Below are 27,747 nucleotides of genomic sequence, written 5' to 3'. Positions count from 1 at the left end.
GAGTATCGCTAACGAATGCTATTACAATATTCATTTAGTATTTACCAAGTGCCTACTCTGTACGAATCTTGAGAATACAACGTGAAGGTGAACTGCTGACTAAACTTTAGTCCCCATCGCTCCGGCTCCTTGCGAAAGTGCTCTAACGACAGGAGGTCACGCGAGCGCCGGACGCGTTTCTCCCCGCGAGCCCCTTTCCGCGGCCCTTCGGGTCCCCCCGACTACCCGCGCCCAGGAGGTGCGCGTCCCCGCTGTTCCCGCTTCCGCTCCAGAGAGGGAGGGCTTTCCGAGCCCGCTAGCCCCGCAGCCGCAACGAACCTCGGGTCGGAGTGTTCCGGCCCGGCCAGCCCCGCAGGGTAAAGGAAGAGACGCTCAGCAATTCCCCGCGCGGGGCCCAGGCGTCGGCAGCAGTGCTGGCCCCTCCCCGCCAGCGTGCCAGCCCCGCCCCTCCCTACGTTGCCGCGCGCCCGGGGGCGGGGCCTGGCGCGCACCGCCGGCGCACGGCGAGGCGCCTGTTGATTGGCCACTGGGGCCCGGGTTCCTCCGGCGGAGCGCACCTCCCCCCAGGTTTCCCGCCAGCAGGAGCCGCGCGGTAGGTGCGGTGCTTTTCGGCGCTCCGTCCGACAGAACGGTTGGGCCTTGTCGGCTGTCGCTATGTCGCGACAGAGCACCCTGTACAGCTTCTTCCCCAAGTCTCCGGCGCTGAGTGATGCCAACAAGGCCTCGGCCAGGGCCTCTCGCGAAGGCGGCCGTGCCGCCGCTGTCCCCGGGGCCTCTCCTTCCCTAGGCGAGGATGCGGCCTGGAGCGAGGCTGGGCCTGGGCCCAGGCCCTCGGCGCGCTCCGCGTCGCCGCCTAAGGCGAAGAACCTCAACGGAGGGCTGCGGAGATCCGCAGCGCCTGCGGCCCCCACCAGGTAGCGGAGTGGGGGTGGGGTCGAAGGCGGGGGCATAGCGGCGGGGCGCTCGGAACCCGGGGAGGGGAGACTCGCACAGGAGGTTGGGGGCTGCACGGCCTGGCCCTGGGATCGGAGGAGGCGGGACCGCAGAGTTGGCTTGAAGGAGTGCAGGGGTCGAATCTGGAGCGTTTGGGGGTGTAGCTTGTAAACAGGGTCGGAGGAGAAAGGCTGTGCAGGAAGAAGGCTGCAGGGGAGACGCGGAGAGTCCGGGCCTTTTGGAAGGAGGAGACGCGTCCCGCCAGGTGGGGGTGCTGGGCGAAGGAAGGGGCGACCCGCGCAGCTCCGGCTGGGGCGGGGGCCCGGGAGGTGGGAGCACTGGGGGTGGGGCCAGAAGGGGAAGGCGCCGGGCCCGTTTGGTGGGCGGTGCGGGGGGCGGGGTGGCGGGAAGGAGGAATGCCTGCTGGAGGGCGAACGCCGAGAGCCAGGTGATGTGGGGTGCAAAAGGAGGTTCCTCGGCCGGCGCGGAGACAGTGAGTTGGGGCTCCAGTAGTCGATCGAGGTAGACACTTCTGGGTAGTTAAGAGTCGCGGTCGCCTAGACGCCTTGGGGACGGTGGGCCTTCGCCCTAGGTGAGGGGCCGCCGAGGGGTTGGGCCAGGAGCTGTGAGCGCGGGGGGTGTGTCACCATGGGGACCGCGGGGCCTGATTGGGCGGGGTGCGGGCGGGGCGGGGCCGAGGGGAGCCGAAGTGCCGGGATCGGGCTGGGTCCTGCAGTAGGTAGACCACGTGCACCCACACAAATGAAAATAGAAGCTATATTTTGACGCACGTGGAAATTCGTGTCGAGTGGAAAATACTTTATTTTATGAAACAGTGTAATTTTTATGGGGCATTGTAATTTTTTCGAAGTTGAGGGTGAGTTTTTAGAGGCCTTAATTGGGCCCTGGTCAAAGATGTGTGGACGCGACTCAGGGGAAGCCGGCCGGGAGTTTTCCTCACGTTTTGGGCAGTTCAGTGCTTTTTTGTTTTTCCTTATTGAGACGGAGTTTCTCTTAAGCCCAGACTGGAGTGCAATGGCGCGATCTCAGCTCACCGAAACCTCCGCCTCCCTGGTTCAAGCGATTCCCCATCTTCAGCTTCCCGAGTAGTTGGGATTACAAGAATGCACCACCACACCCAGCTAATTTTGTATTTTTAGTAGAGACGGGGGTTTTTCCTTGTTGGTCGGGCTGGTCTTGGAATTCCCGACCTCAGGTGATCCCTCCGCCTCGGCCTACCAAAGTGCTGGGATTACAGACGCCAGCCACCGCGGCCGGCCTGTTTAGGGCTTTTTATCCGGGCAGCGGGAGACATTTTGAAAAGCTCGCTTTTACTGTTTGCCAGATACATATATATATATATATTTTGAGACGGAGTCTTGCTGTGTTGCCCAGGCTGGAGTGTAGTGGCGTGATCTTGGCTCACCACAACCTCTGCCTCCCGGGATCAAGAGATTATCCTGCCTTAGCTTCCCAAGTAGCCGGGACTACAGGTGCGCGCCACCACGCCTGGCTTATTTTTGTATTTTTAGTAGAGACGGGTTTCACTACGTTGGCCAGGCTGGTCTCGAACTGCTGACCTCTTGATCTGCCCGCCTCTGCCTACCAAAGTGCTGGGATTACAGGCATGAGCCACCAAGCCCGGCCGTTGACCAGATATTAAACACAAAGTTTAATGGTAGCTATTTGGCTATTTGAACAAATGAAGAAATAGAGGCTCAGAAAAAATAACTCATTTAAGAGAGCCAGCTAGTGTTTTTTGTTTTGTTTTTGTTTTGAGATGGAGTCTCGCTCTGTCGCCCAGGCTGTAGTGCTGTGGCGCTTTCTCGGCTCACTGCACCCTCTACTTCCTGCGTTCAAGCGATTCTCCTGCCTCAGCTTCCGGAGTAGCTGGGATTAAGGAAGTGCGCCACCGCCGCCCGGCTAATTTTTCACCATGGGATTTCACCATGTTGGCCAGGCTGGTCTTGGAACTGCTAACCTCAAGTGATCCACCAACCTCGGCCTCCCAAAGTGCTGGGATAACAGGCGTGAGCTACCGTGCCTGGCCGCTAGTTAGTGCTCTTGAATAATGGATTTCAAATCCATTTAAATCCAGTTTAAAGTGTCTTAAAGGAATTCTGAGATTTTTCTAAGTGTAATTATAGTGTTACTCTTGTTTAAGCGACCGGTTCCCGCAGTTTAAATGTAGGTAGTTGTACATTAGTAGAATCTGCTTGTGGGGAACAGAGCCAGCATCCGCAATAACAAACTCATGATTAGAAAAGCATGATGTATTGTTTACCTGAGCATGAATTGATTGTTGAATCCAAACCAAATGGGTCTATTGTAAGGATGTACTTTACATTGAATAGCATATGTTATTTGTTTCTTGAGGTTTGAGTTTAAGATACTTGTAAAAATAAAACATTGTATATACTTCACCTCCCATTATGGAGAGGATTCCAGGGTATTCAAGAAAGATGGGCATTTGATACTAGGTTTCTAAAGAAACTACAGTGTCTAGATCATTGCCGAGCCCAGCATTAGGCATTATGGATCCTGGATTCAACCATGAACAGGACAAAGCAAAGAGGCAATTCTAGACTCCCAAGTGGAAAGGGGACGGAGAGGATGTGGGTCAGGCTAGGCTCTCAGCTCTGTAAACCGAAACCAGAAGGACAAAAATAGGGTTAGACAGATTATAGTGAGAGTGGGAAGCTGGTTCAGGAAGAGGAAGGTCTGCAAATGGTGGGTAGGATGAAAGGAGGAGGAGGGAACATTGCAGAAGTTAAGCAGAGATCCAATCATGAACAGTCTGATGAGCTACAGAGACATTTGGACTTGCTCCCTGAATCATTTAAGCCTTAAAACATGTTGAGCATCTTTTTAATTTTTGAGACGGAGTTTCACTCTTGTTGCCCAAGCTGGAGTGCAGTGGTGTGGTCTTGGCTCACTGCAACCTCTGCCTCCTGGGTTCAAGCGATTCTCCTGCCTCAGCCTCCCAAGTAGCTGGTATTACAGGTGCCTGCCACCACGTCCAGCTAATTTTTGTTTTTATAGTAGAGATGGGGTTTCACCATGTTGGCCAGGCTGGTCGCAAACTCCTGACCTCAGGTGATCCACCCACCTCAGCTTCCCAAAGTGTTGGGATTACAGGCGTGAGCCACCGCGCCTGGCTGAGCATCTTTTAATGTTTGTCATTTAGATTTCCTCTTGTGCTGAAGTGTTTGTCTTTTGCTGTTTCTTTTTTTTCCTAGTTCTTTGTCAGTTGTGTGTGATGTAAATGTCTTCTTCCACAATGAGTTCTTTCATTTAGTTTATAGTTTTGTTGTTGAATAATAGAGGTCTCACTATGTTGCCTAGGCTGGTCTTGAACTCTTGCTCTCAAGCGATGTTCCCACTTCAGCGTCCCAACCTGTTGGGATTACAAGTGTGAGCCACCACACCCAGCCTTATGGCATCTTTTTATGAACAAATTATTGATTATAATATGGAATTTGTCCTTTTATTTTCTCTGTGGTTAATGTTTCTATAGGTTTTAAGAAATCCACAGGAAGGCTGGGCGCAGTGGCTTATGCGTGTAATCCCAGCACTTAGGGAGGCCAAGGCAAGCCAACATGGCTAGACCCTGTCTCCAAAAAATATGAAAATTAGCCAGGCATGGTGGCGTGTGCCTGTAGTCCCAGGTCTTTGGGAGACTAAGATGGGAGGATCACTTGAGTCCAGGAGGTTGAGCCTGCAGTGAGCCAAAGAGATCATGCCATGCACTCCAGCTAGGGTGGCAGAGTGAGATCCTGTCTGCCAAAAAATAATTAAAAAAAAAAAGTTGGTGAAAATGTTGATTATATATTTTAGGAACAACTAGTAATTGACACCAAAATTATGGACTAAAGAGAAAGCAAAAATAATGTAATTTTAAAACAAAATTCAAAAGGTCTGTTTAGTGTATATTTAGACAAGGTCATTACTTATTATATCAAAGTTTTTACATTTATTTTTTGACCTGTCAGCTGTTCCTCTTAACATTTTTCCCCAGTGTCTTTAAAAACCCCAAGAATACCAGACATTTAAGACATCACTTAAAGCTTTAAAAGCACTTGCAAAATCATAAAATCATAATTTAAGGTGTTTTTAGAGGGCAGGAGCGGTGGCGGCAGGCAGTGTTTTGCTCTGTTGCCCAGGCTGAAGTACAGTGGCAGATCTCAGCTCACTGCACCCTCGATCTATCCAGCTTAAGCGATCCTCCCACCTCAGCTTTCTGAGTAGCTGGGACCCCAGGTGCACACCATCCCATACCTGGCTAATTTTTAAATTTAGAGACAAGGTTTCCCTATGTAGCCCAGACTGGTCTCAAATTCCTGGGCTCTCAAGAGATCCTCTCAAAGTGCTGGAATCATAGGTGTGAGCTGCCACACCTGGCCTGTTTTGGCATTCTTGAAAACTGCAGGATTACCACAGATAAAATTTTAAAATTACCTTTAAAGAATTCAAGTTTACACACAAAAAAAGAATTCCTTTGCTAGCATTGAGTGAAGAAAAATTTTGAGAAATGTTTAAGATTTTAGTTTTGTTACACAGTACATTTTACTATCTGTTTAATTATCTTTTTTGGCTTAGAAACCACTGTTTCCTGGGCCCAAGATGTTCAGTAGTACTCTTTTTCTTCAAGCTTTTTAGCATTGGAGGAACTGCATATTACTAAAATTTTTAGTCTTAGCATTTTATAGCTTACTGCTATTCTGCTATTTCTTTTCTTTTCCTTTTTTTTTTTTTTTTTTTAGATGGAGTCTCGCCCTGTTGCCCAGGCTGGAGTGCAGTGGCGTGATCTGGGCTCACTGCAACCTCCACCTCCTGGGTTCAAGGGATTCTCTTGCTTCAGCCTCCCGAGTAGCTGGGATTACAGGCACCTGCCACCATGCCCAGTTAATTTTTGTATTTTTTAGTAGAGATGGGGTTTCGCCATGTTCACCAGGCTGGTGGTCTTGAACTCTTGACCTCAGGTGATCTGCCTGCCTCATCCTCCCAAAATGCTGGGATTATAGGTGTGAGCCACCACGCCCGGCCCAGCATACTGCTGTTCTTTCTTTCTTTTTTTTTTTCTTTTTTTTTGTGAGATGGAGTCTGTTGCCCAGGCTAGAATGCAGTGACATGTTCTGGGCTCACTGCAACCTCTGCTGCTTGGGTTCAAGTGATTCTCCTGCCTCAGGCTCCCGAGTAGCTGGGGATTATAGGCCTCTGCCACCACACCTGGCTAATTTTTGTATTTTTAGTAGAGACGAGGTTTCCCCATCTTGGCCAGGCTGGTCTTGAACTCCTGACCTCGTGATCCACCTGCCTTGGCCTCCCAGAATGCTGAGATTACAGGCCTGAGCCACCGCACCTGGCCCATACTGCTGTTTCTTAACAGCAGAGAAATTATATGTGAAATTCTGTAACTATAATGGTAATAAAGGATAAAATGATGTTGAAAAGCAAAATTTTTTGTTTAAATGCTTATGTTTCTAATAACATTTTATTTCAAAAAGGAATTTATTTCAAAACTGATAATGGTTGGATTCAGCTTTTCACACAAACATTTTTTTCCTAGTGAGGATACACATTTATCTTGTAAACAAATTGAAGACATTATTTTTTTAATTGCTTGCTTAGAAATGAAGTAATTCTTGGCCGGGCGCGGTGCCTCACGCCTGTAATCCCAGCACTTTGGGAGGCCGAGACGGGCGGATCACGAGGTCAGGAGATCGAGACCATCCTGGCTAACACGGTGAAACCCCGTCTCTACTAAAAAATACAAAAAACTAGCCGGGCGAGGTGGCGGGCCCCTATAGTCCCAGCTACTCGGGAGGCTGAGGCAGGAGAATGGCGTGAACCCGGGAGGCGGAGCTTGCAGTGAGCTGAGATCCGGCCACCGCACTCCAGCCTGGGTGACAGAGCGAGACTCCGTCTCAAAAAAAAAAAAAAAAAAAAAAAAAAAAAAAAAGAAATGAAGTAATTCTTTTCTAGTGATCTTTTATTTTATTTTATTTTTTTTGAGACGGAGTCTTGCTCTGTCGCCCAGGCTGGGGTGCAGTGGCCGGATCTCAGCTCACTGCAAGCTCCGCCTCCCGGGTTTACGCCATTCTCCTGCCTCAGCCTCCTGAGTAGCTGGGACTACAGGCGCCCGCCACCTCGCCCGGCTAGTTTTTTGTATTTTTTAGTAGAGATGGGGTTTCACCGTGTTAGCCAGGATGGTCTCGATCTCCTGACCTCGTGATCCGCCCGTCTCGGCCTCCCAAAGTGCTGGGATTACAGGCTTGAGCCACCGCGCCCAGCCTTCTAGTGATCTTTTAAAGCATGATACCTCATACATCATTTAAAACAATTTGTACTGCATTTTACACATGACAGAGTTCTAAGGTAACAGCCCTTTTCTAAGACTAAAGTTACAGTCGTCCCTCCTCCCTTTGTATCTGAGGGGGATTGGTTGCAGGACCCTCCTGTGAATACCCAAATCCTTGGATGTCCAAGTCCCTCATGAAATGTAGTATTTGCATATAACCTATACACATCCTCCCCTGTACTTTATCTCTAGATTACTTACAATGCTTAATACACTGTAAATGCCATGAAATCAGTTGTTCAACTATATTTTAAATTTTGTATTTTTTTTTCCTTTTTTTGCGACAGAGTCTTGCTCTGTTGCCCAGACTAAAGTGCAGTCCCAGACTAAAGTGCAGTACAGTGGTCACATCTCACTGCACCTTTAACCTCCCAGGCTCAAGCTGTCCTCCTGCCTCAGCCTCCCAAAGTGTTGGAATTACAGGCATGAGCCATCACACCTGGCCACTATTTTTTATTGGTTTTAAATTTTTGATTTAAAATTTTTAATCTAGGTTGGTTGAATCTGGACTGGAACCCAAGGATACGTTTGTTGAGCCTACTGTATTTACTTTGGAATAAAACTAGAATGCTTAACTTATATGTTAAAAATACTTTATTTGGCTGGGTGTGGTGGCTTATGCCTGTAATGCTAGCACTTTGAGAGGCCAAGGCGGGTGAATCACTTGAGGTCAGGAGTTTGAGACGAGCCTGGCCAACATGGCAAAACCCTGAGTCTACAAAGAAATGCAAAAATAAGCCAGGTGTGATGGCACGTGCCTATAGTCTTGGCTATTCAGGAGGCTGAGACACAAGAATCGCTTGAACCGGGGAGGTGGAGGTTGCAGTGAGCCGAGATAGCGCCGTTGCACTCCAGCCTTGGTGACAGAGCAAAACTGTCTCACAAAAAAAAAAAAAAAAAAAAAAGAAGAAGGCGGCTGGGTGTGGTGGCTCACGCTGTAATCCCAGCGCTTTGGGAGTCTGAGGCAGGTGGATCATTTGAGGTCAGGAGTTCAAGACCAGCCTGGCCAACACGGTGAAACCCCACCTCTACTGAAAATACAAAAATTAGCTGCAAGGTAGTGATGCACGCCTGTAATCCCAGCTACTCGGGAGGCTGAGACAGGATAATCGCTTGAACCCAGGAGGCAGAGGCTGGTGAGCCAAGATCACGCCACTGCACTCCAGTCTGAGTGACAGAGTAAGAACCTGTCCTGCCCACCGCCCTCCCCCACCCAAAAAAAAGAAAACTTGATTACATATTATAGATATAAAACTTTTAAAATGAGGTCCTTTTTGCACATGCCTTTCAGGTCTCAGTCAGAGACTTGAGTTATTTTATTTTTATTATTAGTTTTTTGGAGATAGGGTCTTGCTGCAGTCTGAACCCCCTCAGGCTAAGGTGATCTTCCTGTCTTAGCCTCCCTAGTGGTTGGGACTACAGGTGCGTGCCACCACACTTGGTTAATTTTTTTTGGATTTTTTTGTACAGTCGAGGTCTCACTATGTTGCCCAGGCTGGTCTCAAACTCATGGGCTCAAGTGATCCTCCCTCCTTGGCCTCTAAAGTAGCTGGGACTACAGGGGTGTGTGCCACCATAACCAGCTATTTTTTAAAATTTTAAGTAGAGACCATGCCTTACTACATTGCTTAGACGGGTCTTGAATTCCTGGTCCCAAGAGATCTCCCTCTTGGCCCAAATTGCTCACATTACATGCGTGAGCCACTGCGCCCAGCCTATACTTATTTTTTGAAGAAAGGGAGACTTTGTATTTCATGATTGGGTCAAAATCATGTGGTTTCAATTGGCTAATTGTTATTCTAAAATGTCTAAAATGTTCTTGTTGTGTGCCTCTTTTAATTTTGAAGTTATTCAGTGAAACCTTTAAGTAGGCCTAGGTATCTAATACTTAGGCAGGGATTATCAGCAGTTTGTGGCCTCTCCATCACTGACGGGCAGCTCTTCTGTATTTTGTTAGATTCCTCCCCCCTGCCCCTGAAAACTCACAGGGCTAAATCTATTTTTGTGAAGATTCAAAATCTGTTTTTGATTTTGTAGCAATATATATACTCTGGCACGTTAGGCACTCACTTGTTGACTTGAGTTTTTCTGCAAAACTAGTTTGTAGGGGGAGGGTAATAGAGTGTTAGGTAGCTTTCAGAATACATAGGATGGTAAGTGAGAAAGATTCCAAGCAAGTCTAATGAATTAGATAATTTACTTAGTAAATTATATAATCAGTATGCTTTATAATAATATTGTTAGATCCTGTTTCTGATATGTACATACCATATTGTGTAGGAGCTATTAATTTGGAGAGCATATACAGTGAGTCCATGCCTTTTTCCTGCCATCAGCATTATACCAAAATTCTGCCATGGTTTTTAAACTTGGATTCTGAGTAAGTTTCTTACCCTAATAACATAACTATATTTGTGTTTGTCTTCATAGTTAAATATGCACTATGATATCAGCTTGCTTACGTTTTTAAAATGACTTGAATGTGTGACTTTAAAAATTATTCTAGAATTTCTGTGCTTCAATATTAATGCCAGAAGACTTCAAAGGAGTCTTAATGATACCTTTCTTGGAATTGTTTATTTGTAGGTAACTGCCTTTAAGGAAACTTGACCAAATATTAACTAAGTTATGTATTTCCTTTTGGCAACAGTTGTGACTTCTCACCAGGAGATTTGGTTTGGGCCAAGATGGAGGGTTACCCCTGGTGGCCTTGTCTGGTTTACAACCACCCCTTTGATGGAACATTCATCCGCGAGAAAGGGAAATCAGTCCGTGTTCATGTACAGTTTTTTGATGACAGCCCAACAAGGGGCTGGGTTAGCAAAAGACTTTTAAAGCCATATACAGGTAAGAGTCACTACTGCTGTGTGTGTGTGTGTGTGTGTGTGTGAGAGAGAGAGAGAGAGAGAGAGACAGACTTTTTTCCATATGGTGAAATTAAGTGTATTTTACCCCAGTAAATTGCAAGGGTGGTAGTTGTGAAAGCTTCTGGCATGGGAAAAGGATATAACGTGATCTTTAGCTGTTTTGTTTTGTAGAATGGAATTTTTATTTCTGTCTTTTGAGTGACTTACAGCAGTATTATACCCTTAATATAATAAGGGTAAACTAAACTGTCCCCCCATCTTGAAGAGTCCAAGATAAAGTTAATGTCATTAGGATACATAGCCTATAGATCAGCGACATTCTCTAGGAAAGATGGAGATGCACACTACCTGGCCTCCAAACTATTCACTCATAAGCACATCTGAGTTGAATTTCACACTGAACTCCTGGAACCATAACTTTCTCTTCCCAGGTCTAGTCTTATTTATCACAGACATCAACAGCCCTGCACGTTTAGCTTCACTTGGGCTAGGTGCACCCCATCATCTCTTGCACAAATTCTCTTTTTTTGTTTTGGAGACAGAGTCTCACTCTGTTGCCCAGGCTGGAGTGCAGCAGCTCGATCTCGGGCCACTGCAACCTCTGCCTCTGGGTTCAAGAGTTTCTCCTACCTCAGCCTCTCGAGTAGCTTGGGATTATAGGCACATGCCACGTTGCCTGGCTATTTTTTTTTTTTTTTTTTGAGATGGAGTTTTGCTCTTTTGGCCCAGGCTGGAGTGCAATGGCGCAATCTCAGCTCACTGAAACCTCCACTTCCTGGGTTCAAGTGATTCTCCTGCCTCAGCCTCCGGAGTAGCTGGGATTACAGGTGCACGCCACCATGCCCAGCTAATTTTATGTATTTTTAGTAGAGACGGGGTTTCACCATGTTGGCCAAGCTGGTCTTGAACTCCTGACCTCCAGTAGTCCACCCACTTCCCCCTCCCAGAGTGCTGGGATTATAGGCGTGAGCCACTGTGCCTGGCTGCCCAGCTAATTTTTGTATTTTTAGTAGAGATGGGTTTTCACCATGTTGGCCAGGCTGGTCTCCAACTTCTGACCTCAGGTGATCTGCGCACTTCGGCCTCCCAGGAGTCTCCAGTCTAGTACGTTGTTGAACTCAGTGTTGTAAAATCCGAACAAGGGTCAGTTTCCCACATAACTGGGAAATTCCCAGAATCATACTCTTTCATCATAGTGCTCATCCTACAAAAAAGGGTTGGGGACATTTTGTCTAAAATTAAATCTAAATGGTGATCTGACATATAGGTGGAAAGAGGATTGGGAAGTTTTGTTCTCTCTTCTACCAACTTGTCATATAATCTTGGCCAAGCAAAGTAACTTGTTTTTTCTTTTAATCTTTTTAAAAGAAATAGAGACAGAGTTTTGCCATGTTGCCCAAGCTGGTCTCAAACTCCTGCCTGAGCTCAAGCAGTCCGCCCGCCTCAGCCTCCCAAAGTGCTGAGACTATAGGCATGAGCCACCATGCCCCCGGGCTCAGCCAACTTTTTCGTTTTGTTTTCAATAGATGGGGGTCTCACTTGGTCACCCAGCCTGGAGTATAGTGTTGGGATCATAGCTCACTGGAGCCTTGAACTCCTGGGCTCAAGTGATTCCCCCCTGCTTTAGCCTCCTCAGTAACTGGGACTAGAGGTGTCTGCCACCATACCTGGCTAATTTTTAAATAGTTTTTTTTTTTTTTTTTTAAAGAGATGAAGGTCTTGCTATGTTGTCCAGGGTGGTTCTTAGCCTCCAGTGATCCTCCTGCATCAGACTCCCAAGTAGTTGGGTGATCTGGCTAAAGTAACTTATTTTCTGATACCGTTTACTTGTATTTAAAATGAATCTCATTGGGGTTGCATTGGGGCTCGGCATAGTGGTTCACACCTGTAATCCCAGCGCTTTGGAAGGCCAAAGTGGGCAGATGACCTCAGGTCAGGAGTTCGAGACTAGCCTGGCAAACATGGTGAAACCCCATCTCTACTAAAAATACAAAAATTAGCTGGGCGTGGTGGCACATGCCTGTAATCCCAGCTACTTGGGAGGCTGAGGCAAGAGAATCGCTTGAACCCAGGAGGTGGAGGTTGCAGTGAGTCGAAATCATACCCCTGCACTCCAATCTGGGCGACAGAGCGAGACTCCGTCTTTAAAAAAAAAAAAAAAAAAATGTCAGGTGCAGTGGCTCACACCTGTAATCCCAGCACTTTGGGAGGCCCATGCGGGTGGATCACGGGGTCAGATGTTGAAGACCAGCCTGACCAAGATGGTGAAATGCCGTGTCTACTAAAAATACAAAAATAAGCTGTAATCCCAGCTACTCGCAAAGCTGCGGCAGAGAATTGCTTAAACCCGGTAGGTGGAGGTTGCAGTGAGCCAAGATCGCGCCACTGCACTCCAGCCTGGGCAACAGAGTGAGACTTCATCTCAAAAATAAATAAAATAATAAGTGAATAAAATATAAAATGATCTCTTATTGAACCAGATGATATGTAAAGTTTCTTCTAGGACCAATTTTGAGATTTAAAAAAATATTTGGCAGAACGACTTTTATTTTTTTTTTGCAAGAGTCGCACTTTATCACCCAGCCTGGAGTGGAATGGCACAATCTCAGCTCACTACAATCTCTGCCTCCTGGGTTCAAGCGATTCTCCTGCCTCTGCCTCCTGAGTAGCTGTGAATATGGGTGCCCACCACCAGGCCCTGCTAATTTTTGTATTTTTTAGTAGAGTTGGGGTTTCACCATGTTGGCCAGGCTGGTCTCTAACTCCTGACCTTAAGTGATCCGCCCACCTTAGCCTCCCAAAGTGCTGGGATTACAGGCGCGAGCCACTGGGCCGGCCCAGAATGACTTTAAAAAGAGATCAATAAGGCCAGGTGTGGTGGCTCATGCCTGTAATCCCAGCACTTTGGGAGACTGAGGTGGGCAGATGACCTGAGGTCAGGAGTTGGAGACCAACCTGGCCATACATGGTGAAACCCCGTCTCTACTAAAATACAAAAATTAGCTGGTCATGGTGGCGCGTGCCTGTCATCTCAGCTACTCAGGAGGCCGGGGCAGGAGAATTGCTTGAACCTGGGAGGCAGTTTCTTTTTTCTTTTTTTGAGACGGAGTCTCACTTTGTCACCCAGGCTGGAGTGCAGTGGTGCAATCTTGGCTCAATGCAACCTCTGTCTCCTGGGTTCAAGTGGTCCTCCCGCCTCAGTCTCCCTAGTAGCTGAGACTACAGGTATGCACTACCACGCCTGGTTAATTTTTGTATTTTTACGAGAGACGGATGTCACCATGTTGACCAGGCTGCTTTTGAACCCCTGACCTTAAGTGATCCACTCGCCTTGGCCTCCCAAAGTGCTGGGATTACAGGTGTGAGCCACCATGCCCAGCCCTGAAGTTGTATTTTGGTGGAACGAACTGTTTTGAGAAATAAATTTTAACGCATTGAGTCTGAATGGGGCTACTCTTTCAAAATGTGAAGGCCCCTTAAAGTAGCACATTGGTTGGTTATTCTTTTATGTATTTAGATTTATCTGATCTAGTTGTCTTTGGGACAGACTCATATTATCATAGCTGCATGTAACTGCCAGTGTAGTCTTTGTCTTCCTGAAGTGTTTTTTTATTTGTTTTTATTTTTTATTTTATTTTTATTTTTGAGATGGAGTCTTGCTCTGTTGCCCAGGCTGGGATGCAGTGGTGCAATCTTGCCTCACTGCAACCTCCGCCTCCTGAGTTCAAGTGATTCTCCTGCTTCAGCCTCCCGAGTAGCTGGGACTACAGGCATGTGCCACCACACCCAGCTAATTTTTGTATTTTTAGTAGAGACGGGGTTTCACCTTATTAGTCAGGTTGGTCTTGAACTCCTGACCTCATGATCTGCCCACCTCGGCTTCCCAAAGTGCTGGGATTACAGGTACGAGCCATTGTGCCCAGCCAGTAAATTTTTAAGAAAGGTTCTCAAACCTCTTTTAAATCTTCTGCCTCACTTAAAGAGGTATGCCCTACCTGTTTTGGGCTGTACACCCAGGTCATTAGAAGAGAGACTAAGTCCTGGGTGACCCCATAGGGCACCTTCAGGGAAGTAAAATTGATGATTTTAGTTTCACCAGTAGTTTTTCCCTCAATATGTATTCCTTGTATGCTTTATTGATCTATCTATATCAATAAAAAGTAATGGGGCATTACAAATTATACTTAATTGTTGTCATTCTTGTTCATTAGGGCAAATGTAGGTTGAGTCAAGTGTCCACAAGTTGTGTATGTGTGTGTATGTGTGTATATATATATACACACACACACACACAATTTTTTTTTTCCATTGAGACAGGGTCTTGCACTGTTGCCCAGGCTGGAGTGCAGTGGTGCAATCTCGGCTCACTGCAACCTCTGCCTCCCAGGTTTAAGTGATTCTCCCACCTCAGCCTCCCAAGTAGCTGGGACTATAGGTGCATACCACCACCTTCGGCTAATTTTTGTATTTCTTTGGTAGAGATGGGGTTTCACCACATTACCCAGGCTGGTCTTGAATTCCTGACCTCAAGTAGTCTGCCCCCATAAGCCTCCCAAAATGCTGGATTACAGGCGTGAGCCACCGTGCCTGGCATATATATATTTTAAGATAGAAATGGGGTTTGCTATGTTGCTCAGGCTGGTCTTGAACTGCTGGGATTACAGGTGTGAGCCCCTGTACCCAGCCCTTATTATTTATAAATACATTTCTTTCTAGGTTCAAAATCAAAGGAAGCCCAGAAGGGAGGTCATTTTTACAGTGCAAAGCCTGAAATACTGAGAGCAATGCAACGTGCAGATGAAGCCTTAAATAAAGACAAGATTAAGAGGCTTGAATTGGCAGTTTGTGATGAGCCCTCAGAGCCAGAAGAGGAAGAAGAGATGGAGGTGGGACAATTGCAAGCATTCAGTTGTTATTTATGTTAGGGTGATGGGGGAAGAAAGCGGGAGGGTGGATGAACAAGATACCTTGTTTTATATATGTGTGTATATATGTTTTTTTTTTTTATTTTTTAATGTATTTTTATTATTTATTTATTTGTTTATTTTTTGAGACGGAGTCTCACTTTGCCACCCAGGCTGAAGTGCAGTGGCATGATTTAGGCTCACTGCAACTTCCATCTCCCTGGCTTCAGTGATTTTCCTGCCTCAGTCTCCCAAGTGGCTGGGATTACAGGCACACATCACCATGCCCGGCTAATTTTTGTATTTTTAGTAGAAATGGGGTTTCACCATATTGGCCAGGCTGGTCTCGAACTCCTGACCTTGTGATCTGCCCACCTCGGCCTTCCAAAGTGCTGGGATTACAGGCATGAGCCACTGCGCCCAGCTGTATTATTTTATTATATATACATGCATACTTCTGTACTTCCCTGGACTGTAGGATAAGTTAGGTTACTTAGAATCTCAACAGCTAGCATCCTTTTTACTTACGTTTTCAAACCTACTGGCAGGGTAAGCAAGAAGTAGTACCATTTTGGTAAGAAGTAGAGAGCTTGGGACAGTAAAGATGGAGTAATACATATATAAGGGTATAGTCAGGCCCTAGAAATTAATTATCCAGTTTTATGCTTTTTATAAAAAAATTGAGATGGGGTCTTGCTATGTTGCCCAGGCTGGTCTCAAACTCCTGAGTTCAAGGGATATGCCTGCCTTGGCCTCCCAAAGTGCTGGGATTAGAGGCGTGAGCCCCAGCGCCCAGCCCCAGCTTTATGCTTTTAATTCTAAAACTTTTTTTGTTGTATTTTGCATTGGTAAGAATAGATGTTAAATAAACCTTGAAATACACTTGGCTCAAACCTTAATGGTCATGGATAAAGTGAATTAAAACTTGTTAGGGGCCAGGTGTGGTGGTTAATGCCTGTAATCCCAGCACTTTAGGAAGCTGAGGCAGGTGGATGTCTTGAGGACAGGAGTTCAAGACCAGCCTGGCCAACATAGTGAAACTCTGTTTCTGTAAAAAATACAAAAATTAGCTGGGCGTGGTGGCACACACCTGTAGCCCCAATTACTTAGGAGGCTGAGGCATGAGAATTGCTTGAACTTGGGAGGCAGAGGTTGTAGTGAGCCAAGATCGTACCAGTGCATTCCAGCCCAGGTAACAGCAAGAAGACTCTGTCACCAAAAAAAAAAAAAAAAGTTACGGAAGTGAAAAAATAATTAATTTAGAACAAGCTTGTCCAGTCCGTGACCCAGGACGGCGTTTAAATTGGCCCAACACAAATTCGTAAACTTTCTTAAAACATTTTGTGATTTTTTTGTTGTTGTTGTTGTTGTTTTTTAGCTCATCAGCTATCGTTAGTGTTAGTGTATTTTATGTGTGGCCTAGGATAATTCTTCCAGTGTGGCCCAGGGAAGCCGAAACATCATTATTCTCTGATCTATCAAATTAATGAGCTACATCCTAAAAGACATTCATCTATAACTGAGCTCAGTTTCAAGTTTTGTTCCTCTTTCAGTAGATGAAATAGGGAATAAGCAAGTTGATAAGGTGGATATTTTAATTTTAAGGTTGAAACTAAGGATCATAACGTTATCAGAGGTTTAGAACTGGATGGCAGCTACAGAGATCATCTAGCCTAATACTGGTTTAACAAATGAGGGAGATCATAATAGGTGAATGTGCTAGGCCTGAGTTGAGACAGCCAGTTGTGGAAGAGCAAACACTAGAACCAGTATAAGTTGCTTACTTCTTTCTTATGCTATTAATGAGGACATCACCTCCTGATATTTATGATATATGGTCATGCCAACAGCTTTGTCATAAATAGAACTCCCATGACAGCAATCACTTAATCCTGTAGTTAGAGATGGGGTCTCACTGTGTTGCCAGGCTGACCTTGAACTCTTGGGCTCAGTGATTCTCTCTGCAGGCACCTGCTACTGTGCCCGGTGCAGCACTTTGTGTTTTTGAACATAACCTCAAGATGTTATTGTCTTCATAGTAAAACAAAAGATGAGGCTTAGAACTGGATCATTTTGCCTTCTCTTCTTACCTCCTCCCAGTTCAAAATGCTTGCATCTCTTAATAGCATTCCCTTGGAATCGCACTTGAACTCAAACTCAAGCCTCAGCGCAATCTTTTTTGTAGTTTTAGTCTTTTAGCCAGAGAGTCGACTTACCCCCATACCCACTCTGCTTCCTTCATAATGCTGCTTTCAGTGGGCAGAGAATCCTTACCCTTCTTGTATTATGTCACTTTGTGGGGTGGGGTTGGCGCCTGCCACACTTACAGCAAGTCCAGAGAGTTTTTTCCCACCATGTTTGCAGGAGAACTATTGGCATGGAAAATGACAATTGTTTTAATGTCAGGTGAAACTGAAGTTGATGTTCATTGAGAAGTTTCTAATTTCTGGAGGTGGGTTCTTTTTTTGGTATATGAAGTTGCAGCATATTAAGAGAATTTACAGTAGTACAGATGGCTCCACAACTTATGATGGGGTTACATAAACTAAAAATGTGTTTAATACACCTACCCCACCAAATGTTGTAGCTTGGGCTTAGCCTAACCTATCTCAGACATGCTCAGAACACTTAAATATTATCCTAAAGTTGGGCAAGATCATGTAACACAAAGCCTATTTTATAATAAGGAATTGACCATGTCATGTAATTTATCGAATACTGTACTAAAAATGAAAAACAGAGTGGCTGCATGGGTACCATTATAAAGTCAAAAAATCATAAGTCTAACTGTCTATATTATGGTTTTCCAAATTTTGATTTGTTTTTAAATACTCCTTCCTTTCCTGGCAGGTAGGCACAACTTATGTAACAGATAAGAGTGAAGAAGATAATGAAATTGAGAGTGAAGAGGAAGTACAGCCTAAGACACAAGGATCTAGGCGAAGTAGCCGCCAAATAAAAAAACGAAGGGTCATATCAGACTCTGAGAGTGATATTGGTGGCTCTGATGTGGAATTTAAGCCAGACACTAAGGAGGAAGGAAGCAGTGATGAAATAAGCAGTGGAGTGGGGGATAGTGAGAGTGAAGGCCCGAACAGCCCTGTCAAAGTTGCTCGAAAGCGGAAGAGAGTGGTCACTGGAAATGGCTCTCTTAAAAGGAAAAGTTCTAGGAAGGAAATGCCCTCAGCCACCAAACGAGCAACTGGCATTTCATCAGAAACCAAGAATACTTTGAGTGCTTTCTCTGCCCCTCAAAATTCTGAATCCCAAGCCCACGTTAGTGGAGGTGGTGATGACAGTAGTCGCCCTACTGTTTGGTATCATGAAACTTTAGAATGGCTTAAGGAGGAAAAGAGAAGAGATGAGCACAGGAGGCGGCCTGATCACCCCGATTTTAATGCATCTACACTCTATGTGCCTGAGGATTTCCTCAATTCCTGTACTCCTGGGATGAGGAAGTGGTGGCAGATTAAGTCTCAGAACTTTGATCTTGTCATCTGTTATAAGGTGGGGAAATTTTATGAACTGTACCACATGGATGCTCTTATTGGAGTCAGTGAACTGGGGCTGGTATTCATGAAAGGCAACTGGGCCCATTCTGGCTTTCCTGAAATTGCATTTGGCCGTTATTCAGACTCCTTGGTGCAGAAGGGCTATAAAGTAGCACGAGTGGAACAGACTGAGACTCCGGAAATGATGGAGGCACGATGCCGAAAGATGGTACATATATCCAAGTATGATAGAGTGGTGAGGAGGGAGATCTGTAGGATCATTACCAAGGGTACACAGACTTACAGTGTGCTGGAAGGTGATCCCTCTGAGAACTACAGTAAGTATCTTCTTAGCCTCAAAGAAAAAGAGGAAGATTCTTCTGGCCATACTCGTGCATATGGTGTGTGCTTTGTTGATACTTCACTGGGAAAGTTTTTCATAGGTCAGTTTTCAGATGATCGCCATTGTTCGAGATTTAGGACTCTAGTGGCACACTATCCCCCAGTACAAGTCTTATTTGAAAAAGGAAATCTCTCAAAGGAAACGAAAACAATTTTAAAGAGTTCATTGTCCTCTTCTCTTCAGGAAGGTCTGATACCTGGCTCCCAGTTTTGGGATGCATCCAAAACTTTGAGAACTCTCCTTGAGGAAGGATATTTTCGGGAAAAGCTAAGTGATGACATTGGGGTGATGTTACCCCAGGTGCTTAAAGGTATGACTTCAGAGTCAGATTCCATTGGGTTGACACCAGGAGAGAAAAGTGAATTGGCCCTCTCTGCTCTAGGTGGTTGTATCTTCTACCTCAAAAAATGCCTTATTGATCAGGAGCTTTTATCAATGGCTAATTTTGAAGAATATATTCCCTTGGATTCTGACATAGTCAGCACTACAAGATCTGGTGCTATCTTCACCAAAGCCTGTCAACGAATGGTGCTAGATGCAGTGACATTAAACAACTTGGAGATTTTTCTGAATGGAACAAACGGTTCTACTGAAGGAACGCTGCTAGAGAGGGTTGATACTTGCCATACTCCCTTCGGTAAGCGGCTCCTAAAGCAATGGCTTTGTGCCCCACTCTGTAGCCCTTATGCTATCAATGATCGTCTAGATGCCATAGAAGACCTCATGGTTGTGCCTGACAAAATCTCCGAAGTTGTAGAGCTTCTAAAGAAGCTTCCAGATCTTGAGAGACTACTCAGTAAAATTCATAATGTTGGGTCTCCCCTGAAGAGTCAGAACCATCCAGATAGCAGGGCTATAATGTATGAAGAAACTACATACAGCAAAAAAAAGATCATTGATTTTCTTTCTGCTCTGGAAGGATTCAAAGTAATGTGTAAAATTATAGGGATCATGGAAGAAGTCATTGATGGTTTTAAGTCTAAAATCCTTAAGCAGGTCATCTCTCTGCAGACAAAAAATCCTGAAGGCCGTTTTCCTGATTTGACTACAGAACTGAACCGATGGGATACAGCCTTTGACCATGAAAAGGCTCGAAAGACTGGACTTATTACTCCCAAAGCAGGCTTTGACTCTGATTATGACCAAGCTCTTGCTGACATAAGAGAAAATGAACAGAGCCTCCTGGAATACCTAGAGAAACAGCGCAACAGAATTGGCTGTAGGACCATAGTCTATTGGGGGATTGGTAGGAACCGTTACCAGTTGGAAATTCCTGAGAATTTCACCACTCGCAATTTGCCAGAAGAATACGAATTGAAATCTACCAAGAAGGGCTGTAAACGATACTGGACCAAAACTATTGAGAAGAAGTTGGCTAATCTCATAAATGCTGAAGAACGGAGAGATGTATCATTGAAGGACTGCATGCGGCGACTGTTCTATAACTTTGATAAAAATTACAAGGACTGGCAGTCTGCTGTAGAGTGTATCGCAGTGTTGGGTAAGACTTTGAACAAGCTTGTTCCTCAGGCTTTCATACGTAGTGCTCTATGCCAGCTGTGTATTATCTCTAAACATAAGTAACAAGGTATATATGGTACATATTTTGACATGCATATACATATTTGCATCCTGACTAGGCTGCCCACAGCAATTTAAGTTACTCACCTGAAACTCGCTTTTATCTTAGTAGCCCTTTGGCCTTTCTTCAGTCTTGAGACGTGGTCTTGCTCTGTCACCCAGGCTAGAGTATGGTGACACAACCACGGCTACTGCAGCCTTGACCTCCCAGGCTTAAATGATCTTTCCACCTCATCCTCCCCAGGTAGCTGAGACTACAGATACGCACCACCATGCATGGCTAATATTTAAACGTTTGTAGAGAGATGGGGTCTCACGGTTGGCCAGGGCTGGTCTTGAACTCCTGGGCTCAAGTGATCCTCCTGCCTCGGCTTCCCAAAGTGCTGAGGTTACAAGCATGACCCATTGCGCCTGGCCCTTTCTTCAGTCTTTAATTAAATTGAATAAAAGGTTTTTGTTTTCAGACAGTGTCTTGCTCTGTTACCCAGGACAGACCTCTCATATCTTCCTCCTAGGTAGCTAGGATTTATAGGTAAGCACTTGCCTGCCTCGCTTTATTTTTTTGGTGGGGGAAGGGAGATGAAGCTTCCCTATGTTGCCCAGGCTGGTCTCAAATTCCTGACCTCAGGTGATCCTCCAGTCTCCCAAAAGTGCTAGGATTACAGGCATGAGCCACGGGGCCTGGCCAAAAGATTTGTTGTTTTTAAGATGGAGTCTCGCTCTTGCCCAGGCTGGAGTGAAATGGCACGATCTTGGCTCATTACAACTGCCGCCTCCCAGGTTCAAGTGATTCTCCTGTCTCAGCCTCCGAAGTAGCTAGGACTATGGGCATGAGCCACCACGCCCAGCCATTTTTTGTATTTTTAGTAGAGACAGGGTTTCGCCATGTTGGCCTGGCTGGTCTTGAACTCCTTATCTCAGGTGACCCACCCGCCCTAGCCTCCCAAAGTGCTGGGATTATAGGCATGAGCCACCGCACCTAGCCCAAAAGATTTTTAAATGTGTTATACTTCATGAGACAGACTTTATTTTAGATGAAATTTTATTTTTAGTTGAGCTTTTTATTATTTAGTGAATACTGTTTCAAGGTGCTTTGTTACACTATCTGTTGCATCATTTTAAAATTTCATTACAACCCTTGTATTTCAGTGAGTCCATCTGCTTACAATTTTAAAAGGTCAATCGTTCCTTTTTTCTTTAGCCAAATTGTCGAAGATTCTTTCCTGCAATTGATTTTTCAAAGCCCTGAGTTAGGAATTTACAATTTGGCAACCATCTCAACTTCATAAACAATTTTGTTCTTTAAATGTCATGGCCAACATTACCTGGAACCATTGCTGTTTTACAGTTTAGGTTTATGTTGTATATGTTTTTTAAATTTTTTAGAGATGGGGTCTTGTTCTTTTCAGACGAGTACAATGGGATGACTAGCTCATAGCAGCCTCGAACTGCTGGGTTCAAGCAATTCTCCTGCTTCAGCCTCCTCAGTAGCTGGGACTATAGGTGGTCATCACCACACCTGGCTGATTTTTGTATTTTTGGTAGAGACAGGGTTTTTACCATGTTGGCCAGGCTGGTCTTGAACTTCTGACCTCAAAGCGATCTGCCCACCTTGATATCCCAAAGAGCTGGGATCACAGGCATGAGCCACTGCGCCCAGCCCTGTTTTTGTTTTTAAATAACTGTAGTTTACCTGAATTTGTAACACAGTAATACAACACTATTTTGATCTGAACACAAGTATCCAATGGAACAGAATAATACACTTCCTTTTAGTGTGTTGCATTTAGTTACTGGGTAATTTAAAATCCTTCCTCAGCACAGGCGTTCAAAAACCAGTCTTCAGAGATTGTTTTAATATCAGTGTGCCAACTTTGGCACATTCTGCTAAGTAAGAGGCTTAAGTGTAGCATGTCTCTCTGCTTTTTTTTTTTTTTTTTTTTTTTTTTTTTTTTTGGGAGACAGAGTCTCTCTGTTGCCCAGGCTGGAGTACAGTGGTGCGATCTTGACTCACTGCAACCTCTGCCTCCCAGGTTCAAGTGATTCTCCTGCCTCGGCCTCCTGAGTAGCTGGGATTACAGGCATGTGCCACCTGTATTAGGCACCGCTAATTTTTGTATTTTTAGTAGAGACGAGGTTTCACTATGTTGGTCAGGCTGGTCTCGAACTGCTTACCTCGTGATCTGCCTGCCTCAGCCTCCTGAAGTGCTGGGATTACAGGCGTGAACCACCGTGCCTGGCCTCTGCTCTTTTAGCTTTCCCTTGGCACTTCTCTGGTCCAGATGTTAGACGTATTTTGAGGGGGCAGATCTTTGGACTGTAATTGAAAGTTCCCTCTTATAATGAAACGTGTTATAATGAAGACCTGTAAAACACTTAGGCTGATGAAGCCTCACTTGTTACCCTCTCTTTTAACAGATGTCTTACTGTGCCTGGCTAACTACAGTCGAGGGGGTGATGGTCCTATGTGTCGCCCAGTAATTCTGTTGCCAGAAGATACCCCTCCCTTCTTAGAGCTTAAAGGATCACGCCATCCTTGCATTACGAAGACTTTTTTTGGAGATGATTTTATTCCTAATGACATTCTAATAGGCTGTGAGGAAGAGGAGCAGGAAAATGGCAAAGCCTATTGTGTGCTTGTTACTGGACCAAATATGGGGGGCAAGTCTACACTCATGAGACAGGTAACTGCTTCTTAAGGTTTTGTTATCAGAAAGTCATTTGTGACATTAGGAACAACATACTTAGGTGATCATTTTCCAAACACAGTTATATAAAATTCAGCCAGTGACTTAATAGAAAGCAAAGGGAAATACTCCCTGTGTTATAAAAGTGAGCATTTACCTGAAACATCTCTGCTTAATGTTAAGGGGAATATATGTTAAAAAGGGGAAGGAGGTCAGTCATTCAGGTCTTGAGACTCTTTGACTTGAATTCATTTCCTCAGAAGGTAGGTATAGTCATAATGAACAAAAATACAAAGGCTGTATGTAAAGATGAAATGTTACAGGTTTATCCTTAAAATTAGACTCATTTGCAGAAATGTTTCATGTGAACAGCCTATGGCCAACTTAGGTAAGAAAGCAAATACAGTTCATGACCTCTAGCAACTGTTGGAAACTGCTCTTTAGGGATGACATGCTGGCCCTTTTTTTGTTGTTGTTGCCAAGGCTGAAGTGCAGTGATGCCATCACAGCTCACTGCAGCCTCAAACCCCCAGGTTCAACCCATCCTCCTGCTCCCCAGTAGCTGGGACTATAGATGTGCACCACCATGCCTAGCTCATTTTTTAAGAAAATTCTTATGGCATTGTATTTATCTTCCCTTTATAACCAGGGGTTGACCAGCCACAGAACTTGTAAAGTTTTTTCGTATTTTTAAAAGGTTGTAAGAAATAGAGGTAGTAATTGGCTGGTCCCTGCTGCTCTCCTGCATTATAGTATACTTCTGTTCACCTAGTTTGCTAGAGAGAGGCAGAATAGTGTGTATAGTGATTTCCAAATTTTTTCTTTAAATCAGGATCACCTGTGACAATGTTTAAAAAAAAAAAAAGGGTGCAGAGATTCCATCCTGAAATGGATTCTCTTGATTGGAATTGATTCTAGGCATCTCTAGTAGTTTTAAAGAGCTCCTAGGTGATTCTATTCTGGCCGACGTTGAGAATCACTAGGGTAGTGGGGTTAGTAAGCAGGCTCTGATGTTTTAAAGGCCAGTGAGGCCCTATGCCTCTTGTCTCTCTCAGCCTCAACTTTCTCCATTTTAGCAAATGGATTTCAGAATAGAACCAACCTACACAGGATTGTGAAAGTTTTTTTAGAGTGCCTAGCTCTTACATAAGGGTTCATAAGAAAGACAAAAGTTTATTGTCTATAAAACTCTTGCTAACAGTCATAAAAGACCTTTTCCTCCCTCATCCACAGGCTGGCTTATTAGCTGTAATGGCCCAGATGGGTTGTTACGTCCCCGCTGAAGTGTGCAGGCTCACACCAATTGATAGAGTGTTTACTAGACTTGGTGCCTCAGATAGAATTATGTCAGGTGAGTTTTTTGTTTTCCACCTAAGTTCTCATTCATTCATTTAGATATGATAAAAGACATTTGCTTCTTGTATGTGAGCCTTTTAAATCTAATGTTTGATTTTTCTGGTGTTACTTTAAAAACACCACTTTTTAAGAATTGCATAGTCTCTTTTTTTTTTTTTTTTTTGAGATGGAGTTTCGCTCTTGTTGCCCAAGCTGAAGTGCAATGGCATGATCTTGGCTCACTGCAACCTCTGCCTCCAGGTTCGAGTGATTCTCCTACCTCAGCCTCTCCAGTAGCTGGGATTATAGGCACACGCCATCACACCCAGCTAATTTTTTGTATTTTTAGTAGAAGCGGGGTTTCACCATGTTAGGCTGGTCTCGAACTCCTGACCTCAGGTGATCTGCTTGCCTTGGCCTCCTAAAAGTGCTGGGATTACAGGCGTGAGCCACTGTGCCCGGCCAATCACTGTACAGTCTTTAATGAGATTTAATATTTTATACCAGTATGTGTAGCTCATGATAGCTATATAACCTAAAAGAAGAATTTATATAATATGATTTGCATTTGTGATTTTTTTTTTTTTTTAGGTGAAAGTACATTTTTTGTTGAATTAAGTGAAACTGCCAGCATACTTATGCATGCAACAGCACATTCTCTGGTGCTTGTGGATGAATTAGGTAAGACATTCAACTTTTCATTTGAAGGCTATCTTACAAACATTTGTCCAAAGAATTTTTCTAGAAGATTATCTGAAGGACATCTAAACAATATGACTGTCTTTAGAGCATGCACTCACCATTATGGCACAGACCCATAGTTGCAGATAAAAGGTGATATTGTGAAAGGCTTTTGATTACCCATTAATTACTAGGCCTTACATTGTTCAATTATAATAAATTATAATAAAACATAATACAGGGATGAGAACACTAATAGGAGGACTCACGAAGTTTCTGACCTTGAGCGATACTGTATTTAAAAGAAACCTCACTCCCCATGGGCTGCTAAGCAGACTTGTTTAGCTAAACAAGGTCTATTTATAGAATGCTTTTAGACATGGATATACTAACAGATGCTATTTTTCTGTCCTAGCATTTTTATTTTAATTCCCTTGAGTTACATCCTTATGCATATTTTACTTTAACAGGAAGAGGTACTGCAACATTTGATGGGACAGCAATAGCAAATGCAGTTGTTAAAGAACTTGCTGAGACTATAAAATGTCGTACATTATTTTCAACTCACTACCATTCATTAGTAGAAGATTATTCTCAAAATGTTGCTGTGCGCTTAGGACATATGGTATGTGCGAATAGTTTTTTCCCACAAATTCGGTTTTTTGAGAGGGCCCTTCTGTTGCTAGCACATGTATCGCTAATATTTTTCTTTCTTAAGGCATGCATGGTAGAAAATGAATGTGAAGACCCCAGCCAGGAGACTATTACCTTCCTCTATAAATTCATTAAGGGAGCTTGTCCTAAAAGCTATGGCTTTAATGCAGCAAGGCTTGCTAATCTCCCAGAGGAAGTTATTCAAAAGGGACATAGAAAAGCAAGAGAATTTGAGAAGATGAATCAGTCTCTACGATTATTTCGGTAACTATAATGGAATTATAACTGACCTTAAGTTTCATAAAAACAGTAAAAGTGGGAGGGATGGATGCACTATGAAAAACAAAAAAAATTTTTCTTTTTTTTTTTTAATTTTAAGGGAAGTTTGCCTGGCTAGTGAAAGGTCAACTGTAGATGCTGAAGCTGTCCATAAATTGCTGACTTTGATTAAGGAATTATAGACTACATTGGAAGCTTTGAGTTGACTTCTGACAAACTTGGTAAATTCAGACAACATTATGATCTAATAAACTTTATTTTTTAAAAATGACCATTTTTCCATTTTCTTTCTAGGAAATTAAACCCTTTTAATTCTTATCTACCTTCTACATAATGGTTATTGAATACTCCACAATATATTAAGTCTAGATGTTATGGTACATGCATACACTTTCAGGCTGTTTTATACCCACTGTCACCAATACACATAAATGGGGGAGGGAAAGCTAGGAAACTGTATAGGGCTGTATATATACTTGTCTCAGCTTAATGCAGGAAATTGTTTTAATTTCCAGCAGTTTTGTCTAAACTGTTCAAAAAAAAACTATGAACAGAGTTCAAATACAGGACTGTTTTGAAGAGACTTTCTAAAGTGTACTTTAAAACATAGTAGTTTTTTTACCTTTCACAAAACTGAGTTACAAGAATACTTTTGTTTTACAGTGCATCCCTTCCTAGGAAGTCTCATTAAAACACTCACTTTTTCTAGGGGTGATTTTGAATGCTGCACAGGGAAGGGAAGAAAATAATAGTCTTAACTTTTCTTAAAGGATACCAGAAACATTGCTGGATATAATTTAAGATTAGTGTTTTCTCTTTCATAGAAAGAACGTACATACTGGGACATGAGTACAGTTACAGCAAGTCTAGGTGTGCTAACAAAACAGGGCACATTCAAGTACAATAAGATTTTGCTTGAAATTAAAAACAAACTACATGAGATTAAAGCATTAAAATCATATTTCTCAATCTGAATACATGTTAAAAAAAAAAATCAAAAGGAACGCAGAAGTGCTAGCTCACATTTTTACCATATTACAAAAGCAATTGGTACCCATGTCCATAAAGGCAGCAACAAAGCTGCTTGTCTATTGAAGATTACTACTGCAAATTGGACTGCATTCAATGCTAGTTGTAAAAACACCAGCTTTTCAGAAGTTGGTATCTGTACAAAATTGCAGCTTGTTTTCTTCACTTCTGTCCCTTCAAGTCTTTACACAGTAATGCTAAAACACCCAGCTTTGAGATCCTGAGTCAATATATTGCCACTTTCTTTTTGGTAGCTTGAGCTTCATAGTGTCAACTGACCTTGTGTATCCATTTTTAATACAGTCTCTTCCTGTAGCATGGGCAAATATGTTAAATCTTTTTCTTCCAAAAAAATGTTTTAAGTTATGATGTTACAATGGCAGGACTTTTTCTTTAGGGAAGGAATTCAGTTGTGCTGCAATGTATTAGATTCTATAGGTGGAGCAGAGTCATATAGTGTATCTGTATCATGTGTAGGCTCACCAGCTAATGTACAAGGATTAGACAGTGTTCCAGCACCACAGTCACAGAAAAACCTAAAG

The 27,747-nt window shown here is 43.9% G+C and overlaps 2 protein-coding genes across 5 annotated transcripts in view; one reads left to right on the top strand and one right to left on the bottom strand.

Moving 5' to 3' along the window:
* Positions 1-565: 565 nt before the first annotated feature.
* MSH6 (mutS homolog 6) lies at positions 566-26,444 on the top strand. The gene is made up of 10 exons (XM_005575937.5): positions 566-914; positions 9,945-10,141; positions 14,878-15,047; positions 17,916-20,460; positions 22,959-23,224; positions 24,461-24,578; positions 25,154-25,243; positions 25,714-25,868; positions 25,962-26,161; positions 26,277-26,444. Exons 1-10 carry the CDS (start codon positions 655-657, stop codon positions 26,356-26,358), a joined length of 4,083 nt encoding a protein of 1,360 aa, XP_005575994.3. The 5' UTR covers positions 566-654; the 3' UTR covers positions 26,359-26,444.
* Positions 26,414-27,747, bottom strand: part of FBXO11 (F-box protein 11) — a 102,032-nt gene continuing 100,698 nt past the window's right edge. For all 4 annotated transcript variants that reach the window (XM_005575941.4, XM_045369365.3, XM_045369366.3 and 1 more), the window contains exon 23: positions 26,414-27,741. In XM_005575941.4, coding sequence (XP_005575998.1) covers positions 27,612-27,741 — 130 coding nt within the window. In that variant the 3' untranslated portion in view covers positions 26,414-27,611. The remainder of the gene's footprint in view (positions 27,742-27,747) is intronic.

The sequence above is a fragment of the Macaca fascicularis genome, chromosome 13 (genome assembly GCF_037993035.2).
Source record: "Macaca fascicularis isolate 582-1 chromosome 13, T2T-MFA8v1.1".
Classification (NCBI taxonomy): Eukaryota; Metazoa; Chordata; class Mammalia; order Primates; family Cercopithecidae; genus Macaca; species Macaca fascicularis.
This window is presented reverse-complemented; position numbering and strand designations above follow the sequence as displayed.